The sequence below is a fragment of the Numenius arquata genome, chromosome 11, assembly GCF_964106895.1.
Source record: "Numenius arquata chromosome 11, bNumArq3.hap1.1, whole genome shotgun sequence".
NCBI lineage: Eukaryota > Metazoa > Chordata > Aves > Charadriiformes > Scolopacidae > Numenius > Numenius arquata.
The window spans coordinates 27,058,474-27,068,294 of NC_133586.1; the positions used below are offsets into that span (position 1 = coordinate 27,058,474).

A 9,821-nucleotide genomic window follows, 5' to 3' on the forward strand; every position below is an offset into this window, starting at 1 on the left:
CCCAGAGAGGTGGTGGAGTCTCCTTCTCTGGAGACATTCAAACCCCACCTGGACACGTTCCTGTGCAACCTGCTCTGGGTGGACCTGCTCTGGCAGGGGGGGTTGGACTGGATGATCTCCAGAGGTCCCTTCCACCCCCATATCATTCTGTGGTCTTTTTGAAGTGCCACTCCTTATTTCCTGGCACATGTGACCCTTCACTTGGTTTTGGGACAGTCTAATCAAATATTACTAGCACAAGTAGTAATACCCTCTGGTAGCGCCTGTAAAGTTTGCATCTGATGGTGTTGCACCCAAACTGCAGGGAAAAGCAAGAAGCTGTTCCTTGCAAGAAGCACAGAAACCAAATGGAGCAAGCAAAGTTCTAGTTCCATTATATGATTCTGTATAGTAGTGAGGCAGTGATGAATCCAGCAGATTCCGTCCGCTACTCTTGTTTTACTGTCCTTCTCTGTGGGTTAGGATGGGATGAAATGAAATAGAAGTGTCTCCCCCAGTAAGTCTGTGCAGCAGAGTGTGCTGGGTTGCATCGCATCAGCAAGAGAAGTAGGTGAGGCAGCGTGACAAAGGAAATGGCTTTTAATGAAGTTACAGGACGTAGAAAATGTGCAGAGGTGTTCAGAAAATGTATAGAGAGATGTAGGTCTCTAAAAAAAAATCAACCACCAACATATTTCTCTCTGTGGGATACGTGGAGAAAAATTTCTTGCTGTGAATGAACCCTCTTTATTCACTTGCGGTTTCAAGCAGTGCCCCTGGCTCTGCCTCTGGCAAACTCATTCTGAAGCTGCAGCTGCCCTTGGTTTCAGTTATTCAGGACCCAGTTGGGACCACATATACTAATAGCCTTCCTGAAATGAAATGGCTTCCAAATTGCTACCCTCGCCTCTGTTCTTCCCTAAAGGTAGAGGAGGTCAATCTGCCTTGCGTTTTGCTCGTTTGAGAATGGAGAAACGACACAACTATGTAAGGAAGGTAGCGGAGACGGCTGTGCAACTCTTCATTTCTGGTGACAAGGTGAACGTGGCTGGTCTCGTTTTAGCTGGATCAGCTGACTTCAAAACTGAATTAAGTCAATCCGACATGTTTGATCAGGTGAGTGACCTTTTCTGAGCAAAGCCCCAGCGTTTAAGCTGTCAGTAGTAACGTGGTGATACTGGCAGTAGCTCTGCTACAAGATGCGTCTCGGGGGGAGTGTAACCTTGGTGTCTTAAGCAATTTGATCAAAACTGAAAAAAAACTGTTGTATCCTATCTCCCTTTCCTAATGCCTCCTGCAAGGACATAAGATCTCCTTTTCTTAATAACTGCTAATAAGAAATCTGTCCTCCCTGGTTTGGAACTGTGATTCACATTCTTTGTGTTCCCAAAACTAAAGTAGAAGCTTTATTGGAATTAAACTCCACTAAACCTAATCTCCGTGCCCCTGTTGCCTGAAAACTCTGCTTCAATATTAAGTGTTCAGAGGTCCCTCTGACTCAGAACCTCTGCTTGCAAGTGAAGCAAAGCAGATTAATGCTGTGGCTCTGGCCAGGTACTTATTCTCGTGGCATTGTGAAGTAGTCCTGTGGCAGCGCTGCGTAACAGACTTTTTCACATTTATTCTTTTCCTTGTTCAGCGGTTGCAATCCAAAGTGCTCAAACTAGTTGACATTTCATACGGAGGAGAAAATGGATTCAATCAAGCAATTGAGTTGTCAACCGAGGTCCTCTCCAATGTGAAATTCATTCAAGAGAAGAAACTAATAGGTACGTGACTACGCGCTCAGCCTTCTCCCGAGCCAAATATGCTTGACTGAATATGCTGATGCCTCTGTGTGCTGCCTCAGCCCTGCGGTGCTTTCCGAGCTGGGCAGAGCATGACTTGTAGTGAGCCTTTCTGTTACCTGCACACCTCAGATGCTGCTGGAGTCAATGAGACTTCAAGGAATGGGGATTTTTGTTGATTTTTTTTTTCTCTACCAAACTTCTTCTATCTTCTCTGTTTATCTTTTCATTAGAGATTACCTTCATTTCAGGCCTTCTGGTGACATTTGGGTTGGAAGGGGAAAAAAAATATCTCCTCGGATCATTTGCGTCTTCAGCAAGATGAGAGTTAAGATTTATTTTGTGTTAAGATGGCAGTAGAAATGATCCCTTGTTTGACTGTCAGCAGACACACATCACTAATTTTGAAAGTACAAGAGGGCAATACTAACAGTAGCTACCTTACACTGGGGAGAGTGAAGATAAATAGTGCCTGCTGGTGGGTTAGTCCAATTGTTTGTTTCATAGCAAAGGTAACCCTTTCAGTAGAGTGAGATTCCTGACAGGGAGTGGAGTTACTTCCATCCTCACTTCCTCCCAATTCCCGACTGTTTGATGGGAGTTGACTTTCTGCCAATGAATGTTCTAAATTACAATCTTTGCCATGTTATCACATCCCTTGCTTCCTCCAGCAGCATTGCAGTCTCCTTTTCCAGTTTCTTCTTGCATTCCACTCGGACTTGTTAAAAATCCCTGTGGCATGATCAGTGTTCATGACAATCTCTCTCTTTTTACCCTGGCTGCAGGACGATACTTCGACGAAATCAGTCAGGACACGGGGAAGTACTGTTTTGGCGTTGAAGATACATTAAAAGCTTTGGAAATGGGAGCAGTAGAGATACTGATAGTCTATGAAAATCTGGATATCATGAGATACGTTCTGCACTGCCAAGGCACGGAGGGTAGGTAGCGCTTCTGTGTGACTTAAAGGTCCGTGAGGGTTTAACACCTAAGCCTTAGATTACGCTGGAGGAGTTCCCAAAGCAGATCTTGAAGGGCTTGATCAAGGGAATGTTGTGTAGGCAGGTCACTAACTTGCAGCTTCCCAGCTACTTGGCGGGGAGGGATGGAGGTCTGAAACGAGCAGGCTTCCACTGCGGAGAGAGAATGGCAGTGCTGGGGGGGCAGTTTGGCACAGAGCTGGCATGAAACCTGCCTTGCAGTTGTGGAAGTATAAATGTGATACCCAGAGGGGAGACTGGCTTGACCCTTATGGGTGGAAACACAATTTTTACTGACTATAGACAGACCGTATGCCTACAGCAGGACTTCTGCCTGTTTGCCCTGTTTGGTTTCCCATAGACCTTCAGCTGGAAAGAAGGCAATGTCAATGACCAAACCCTCTCTTGCTGTCTTCAACCTACATCTGGGAGTCTTATCCAACATAATATTCCTTTCTCTCCCTCCCTTCACAGAGGAGAAGATCCTGTATTTGACACCAGAGCAAGAGAAGGATAAATCCCACTTCACAGATAAAGAGGTATTTCAACTCTCGGGCTTGTGAATTTATTCTCAGGGTACTGGTGCAGCATTCTGAATATCTGAGCTTAGTTTGTCACAACCACATGAGCCCGACGACCTCTGTGGCACTCGGAGGAGACTCCAAGACGGTAGCCTGTGGCTCTTCCTGTTCACCTTCAGTGTAACCCCTGGATTCTAGACTTGCTTTTCTCCAGTCTCTCCTGCTGCCAATTCCAAGGTTGTGTAAACGAGTTGAAATGGCAGGCAATGTGACCGCCCTCAGACCACTCACTGGAAGAGTTTGGTAGCCACCAGGCTGAGGTCCCAAGCCATTACTCCCTGCTTATTGTGCACTGATTTGGTCAATACAAATCGTCAGGCTAGAAACTATTACAGAGATTTAAGTGCAAGGGAGCATTTGCTTCTCTATAGTTGAAAAGTGGATCTGTCACTCGCTGCCTGTGAGTTTCTTGCCTCTATAGGTCAAAAACCCCTGGTGGGGCTGGGGAGTCTATATTACTTTGCAGATTAAGGTGGGCAAAAAAGTCTGTCCCTTGCAAAAATGGTGGTCGCTTCTGTCTCCTGTTAGGACTCCAGGGTAGCTGTTTCCAGCTGCTTTCCCTCCTGCTGGGGTAATTGCTAATTCCTTCTGTGCCTGGAAGGGTTACAGTGTTATCTGCAATGATGTAGTGCTTCTATGACAATAATCACTTGACCTTCTACTTAGAAAACGATGCTATTTGCCTCAATCAGTATTTCCTAGAGTAAACGGTGCCTGGTAAGATGAGTGGCAAGGGGCTGTTTGTGGGGTATGAAGTAAATCTAAAAAACCAGTGACAAGTAAGAGTGTAGCGTGAGGTAACAGTTGAGCAGAGGAATAAAAAAGGCATTTTCTCTCCTGCTTCTGCACTAATGTTGGTGGTACGGAGGCCTAAAGCAATGCCTGTCATTTTTTAAGCTGTTTCAGCTCAGGACAGCTTTTGGTATGAATTTTTTCAGTACCTAACATGCCATGACCATAACTTTTTTTTCTTTTTCCTCTCAAATGTCTACACAGACTGGCCAGGAACACGAACTGATAGAAAGTATGCCCCTTCTGGAGTGGTTTGCAAACAACTACAAGAAATTTGGAGCAACGTTGGAAATTGTTACAGACAAATCACAGGAAGGATCCCAATTTGTGAAAGGATTTGGAGGAATTGGAGGTAAACTGCAAGAGAAAAACATGTTTGTCTTTTCTCTTTTCTTAATGGTTGATTTGTTAACCTGGTGCTAACACAAGTGGAAGGCTAAAGAGATTATTCTTACTCCTATTAGTCAAGATATCAGTTCAAGAAACTATCAGAGGGTGCTTGGAGGGTGGGCTATCCTTCTTTCCAGCTGCTGAATTTCAGAAGGGCTGTGAACTGCTCCACTCTGTCTCTGCAGTTGTTGTTTTGGGGCAGACGGTGCCCTGCTGTGTAGAAGTGGTGTATGACAAACGCCAGCCTAGTTTCTGAAGCAGCTGGATATCTGTTACTCATCGCTCAGAACTTCCCTGTACTTTGCTGCCTGGTCTCCTGCTTCTTTGCAGAAGAAAAGTATTTTTAGTTCAGCCTCATGGAGAAATGAGGCTCTTAAAATCCTTCAGTCCTTCTCTTAAGCTCACTGACCAGTTTCAGCTAAGTCTGGCAGAGGTGCAGATCATAGAATCATAGAATGGTTTGGGTTGGAAGGGACATTAAAGACCATCCAGTGCCGCCAACCCCTGCCCTGGGCAGGGACACCTCCCACCACACCAGGTTGCTCAAAGCCCCCTCCAGCCTGGCCTTGAACCCCTCCAGGGATGGGGCAGCCACAGCTTCTGTGGGCAACCTGGGCCAGGCTCTCACCACCCTCACAGCAAAGAAGTTCTTCCCCAGATCTCATCTCCATCTCCCCTCTTTCAGAGTCAAACCCTTCCCCCTCCTCCTATGGCTGCCCTCCCTGATCCAGAGTCCCTCCCCAGCTTTCCTGGAGCCCCTTTAGGGACTGGAAGGGGCTCTAAGGTCTCCCTGGAGCCTTCTCTTCTCCAGGCTGAACCCCCCCAACTCTCTCAGCCTGTCCTCACAGCAGAGGGGCTCCAGCCCTCCCAGCATCTCGTGCTTCAGTCTGACAAAAAACACTAGCAGAGTAGAGGAAAACACCTGCCGTGCTCCTTGTTCTCCCCCGAGCAGGGATTCCAGCACAAAGCTGCTGCTTATTTCCTGATAATGCCAACTGCCTACATAAGGAGCAACAGGTTTCTAAGTTTTCAGGGTTTATAATTCCGGGAGTCATAGAATCATCTAGGTTGGAAAAGACCCTTGGGATCATCGAGTCCAACCATCTACCCTACTCTACAAAGTTCTTCCCTACACCATATCCCCCAACACCACATCTAAGCTACTCTTAAACTCATCCAAGGATGGTGACTCAACCACCTCCCTGGGCAGCCCATTCCAGTGTCTGATCACTCTTACTGTGAAGAATTTCTTCCTAATGTCCAGCCTAAACCTACCCTGTTGCAGCTTGAAGCCATTCCCTCTTGTTCTATCGCTATTTGCTTGTGAGAAGAGACCAGCACCAACCTCTCTACAGTGTCCTTTCAAGTAGTTAGAGAGAGTGATGAGGTCTCCCCTCAGTCTCCTCTTCCTCAAACTAAACAGTCCCAGCTCCCTCAGTCGTTCTTCGTACGATTTATTCTCCAGGCCCTTCACCAGCTTCGTTGCCCTCCTCTGCACCCGCTCCAGCACCTCGATATCTCTCTTGTATTGAGGTGCCCAAAACTGGACACAATACTCCAGGTGTGGCCTCACCAGTGCTGAGTACAGTGCTGAGTCCCTCCTGCCCTTCCAGACCCAGCCCCTTCGCATGGCGGGATGCTCTTTGCTCCAGTCCCTGTAGACTTGAAATACTCCTTGAATAGCCTTCACCTAAGTAAATGTTTCCCAGGGATAAAGGCTTCCCAGAAACCCAGGTGAATAGAGTGCGGGAAGACAGCCGTGAAATCCTGCTTTTACTCCACTGTAAAAGGAACTTCAGTGCCAGCTGCCTTCAGAATTTAACCGACAGCCCTTCATCTGAGCAGTTCTATTAGGACAAATGACCTGTTACTGGTATTTTTTTTGGAGATACGGTCCTCCTAGAACAGGCTCGGCTTTTCCAGATGAAAGCTGGTCTGTGCTGGGCAGGTAGGTATTTCTTTTGGCAATTGATTAGCTCAGGGTGTCACAGGGATGTGGCATTTTCACTCCGGCTGCACTTCAGTCGTCAGTTTGAGCCCGACTTGTGATCCAAGTGCTAAGTCAGTTCTGAAAACTTTAATTGGGAAACTCTTGACGTGCAGACGGGGCTCAGCAAACCACTTAAAATGCCTTCCTAGCTCTTTGAATTTTGAAGAAGCTAAAGCCTGTTGTTTTTACCAGGTATCTTGCGGTACCGAGTGGACTTCCAGGGAATGGAATACCAAGGAGGAGACGATGAATTTTTTGACCTTGATGACTACTAGGTAGTCGACCTGGGTCCGGCAAAACGTGCCTCGCCCCTCCAGCATCCAACCCAAGGAGCAAACTCATGGTGGAAAACACAACAGATCCCTGCCTTAGAATTGGAACATTTCCAGAACTTGATCCACGAGCATTGGATTTAAAAAAAAAAAAAAAGGCAAAACCCTACACTTTGATTTGTCATAGTGTCAGTACAGCAGCAAACTACTAAGTTCCTATATGCCACTTGGGACTAATTTAAAAAGAATCCCAGTTTTTACTTTTACTCAATGGTGAAATTGGTTGCTCTTGTATTTTATGAAAATGATTTTTTTAACCTTCATGATACATTAACTGCTGTAAACCTCTTCCTTCCAAAATTAATAGAAGTAAGATCCTACTGGTTTGTTTCTTTTTACTTTGATTGGAGAAATCAATTGCTGCCTTTTGCAGCCCCCTGACCCATTTACATGGCATTCTCAGCTTAGACTGCAGAAGAAGAAAATGTAATGAAATCGGAGCCGTTCGTTCTCTTCCAAAGAACGAGGAGGCACTTTATACCTAGAGTGCTGGCTTATAATGTGTGGCTTGCAAATTCAGATGGTTTGGGGAGGCTTACCGGCCAAACGGGCTTTAATCTGTTTGCAGACGCAGCGCTGCTCGTACAAACTAGGAAACGCACTTCCTCGATTGCGGTGAAAACGCTGCTGAAGTCTTGGGCTTAATTTGGATTTTGAGCAGTGCAGCCGTCAGGATTTACTATTAATTTTTTTTTTTTTTTCAGTCTTGACAAAAAATAAACATACGATTTAAGTGAAGTAAGGTACACTTTGCTTTGTTTTGTTCCTCAGTAAGTTTTTTGGTTGGGTTTGTTTTGGTTTTTTTTGTGGGGTTTTTTTTTTTTTTTTGGCTTTAGAACTGCGTAAGGTTTCCTTGATTATGTGAATTTGAACCCACAGCTCTTTAATGGAAGCGGATATTTAAAAGGAATAATTAGCGAGGGGAGTCCTTGATGGGAGCCTTAGTACTGGTGCATTTGGAGCATTTCCTACCAATCCGTTGAGCTTTAGCACAACCCCCTGGGGACACCCATCTCCCAGCACTAAGGCACTCTGTTCCCTTGGCCCACAAGTGCCCTGTAAAGCTGATGCTGAACTTTAATGCGCCCTTAATGGGTTAAAACTTCTGGTTGCATCAAGACTGGAGGAAGCTTTTTTTTGTCCTGCCTGCTCCATAGAGTGCATTTCAACCAGCTAGAAATGGCGAAGGGAGGGATTTTCAGACAGTCCCACAGGCAGAGGGTGAGATGGACGTTGGCATGAGATAATGCACAGGTATCTTGCTTTTTTTTTTTGGGGGGGGGGGGGGGGGGGCAGGGGGGGTTGGAGGGGGAGTTACTGGGTTCCCCGACATCGCGGTTCCCCAGGGCTCTGTCCTTGGCTGGCTCTGCCTCTCCTGGTGCATCCCTCAAAAAGCAGCTTCTCTTCCAAGCTACGTACCTGCCTATTTTTTTTTTTCCGATAATCCTGTTTCACTTGAATTGAGGGGGAGCTTGTCTTAAATCTTCTGCCACGCTGTTCTTTGAGGTCCAAAATTCCTGTCCTTGTGAGCAATAGAGTTCATAACCCTGGTTTCTAACCCGGCAGAGGGTTTTGCTGATGATTTCCCACCGAAGCTGGAATCTCTCATGGAAGGTGTGACTGGGTCCGCCGTACATCGGTGTGAACCCAGGTCTGAGCACATTTGCGGTCTTCACAGCGGTATGTTCTGGATTTTGCCATTGTAAATGGGTCTAATGTGACATGACAAGACCAGAAAAATTGGATGTAAATTTACTTTTTTTTTTTTTTTTTTTGAATATACTGCTTGTTGTTTCACATGATACATTAGGGTATGCAGCTCCTTTTTGTAGTTTTTATTTTTACTATTTAAGTTTGGAAATGACGCCAAATTTTTTGTATTTCTTTAATCAATGTGTTCTCTTCAGTGATATATATTGCATTATATATTGATGTGTATATCAATATATACTGATATGTATTACACTTACACATACAAACACGTTAAACGGGGGTGAAAAATCCTAGCCTTCGCATACTATATAGCCTCTGCAGAGAGATCCCAAGCAGTGATATCTTGGTGTTGTGATGTACAGAAATGGAGAAGAGTATTAAACCATATTTAAGAATATAGTACGGACTCCTGACTTCTTTTCTTTAGTCCAGGAAACACCTGCTTTAGGCTCAGCTCAGGTCAGCTCCTGCCTTTTGAGGTGGCTGTTTTAGCAGTTGGGCTTGAACATCGCAGGGTTGTTTGGTGGTTTGTTTTTTTTTTCACCGTACTGAGTTGTTCTTTGAAGCTGCATCAGAAACCTGACTTCAGGAGGGAGGGGGGAAAAAAAACAACAAACAAACCCCAACCCAACGGCTCAAGTTTGGAGAGAGTCGTGCTGTGAGTGTTACCTGAGCAACATGAGGCAGGTGAAAAATACCCCGCGGGTGCAGGGACCTGCCCTTAATATTCCAGTCACAGAACATCTAGGTGGGGGGGTTGGGGTTTCTTTATTTTTTATTTTAAGAAGACTTCGCTTCCCCACCTCTCAGTGCGGGACAAACCCGGGTCCAGAAGCATGACTCTCCCAGAGAGGACCCCCCTCCTCTGCTCGCTGGGAAGGTGATATGTAAAAAAAACCATCATTAATGTCAGGAATATTAATGGCTGCTTTAAATCCCCCACCAGCTCTTGCCTCGCTCCGGCTGGAGCTGAGCATCCACCTTCTCCTCCCGTGGTACCAGGGCAGGATCTGTGCCGTGTAGCTGCCTGTTCCCGTTCCACGCAGCCTCATCCAGCAATGGGTTTTCCCGGGAGCTCAGGAGGAATCTGGATTTTGTCCTCACCCTGCCTTAGATCCGCAGTTGCGGGATCCCTGGGCACAGGGATCTGTGCGCCTCCAGAAATAATACCCAGAATAATACCCATCTCCTCGGTCTGGAGAACCGATCGCCATCCAGCTGGTGGTGCAGATGAAAGCAGGGAGCCGAGATCAGCACAAAATATTAAAAAAATAAAT

The 9,821-nt window shown here is 46.0% G+C and overlaps 1 protein-coding gene across 1 annotated transcript in view; it reads left to right on the plus strand.

The window, feature by feature from the left end:
• ETF1 (eukaryotic translation termination factor 1) overlaps positions 1 to 8,942 on the plus strand; it is a 31,168-nt gene extending 22,226 nt beyond the window's left edge. Inside the window, exons 6-11 of the mRNA XM_074155685.1 lie at positions 905 to 1,095; positions 1,619 to 1,748; positions 2,552 to 2,707; positions 3,221 to 3,285; positions 4,324 to 4,471; positions 6,692 to 8,942. Of these exons, the coding sequence (XP_074011786.1) occupies positions 905 to 1,095; positions 1,619 to 1,748; positions 2,552 to 2,707; positions 3,221 to 3,285; positions 4,324 to 4,471; positions 6,692 to 6,774 (773 nt within the window). The 3' untranslated portion in view covers positions 6,775 to 8,942. The remainder of the gene's footprint in view (positions 1 to 904; positions 1,096 to 1,618; positions 1,749 to 2,551; positions 2,708 to 3,220; positions 3,286 to 4,323; positions 4,472 to 6,691) is intronic.
• The last annotated feature ends 879 nt before the right edge of the window (positions 8,943 to 9,821 follow it).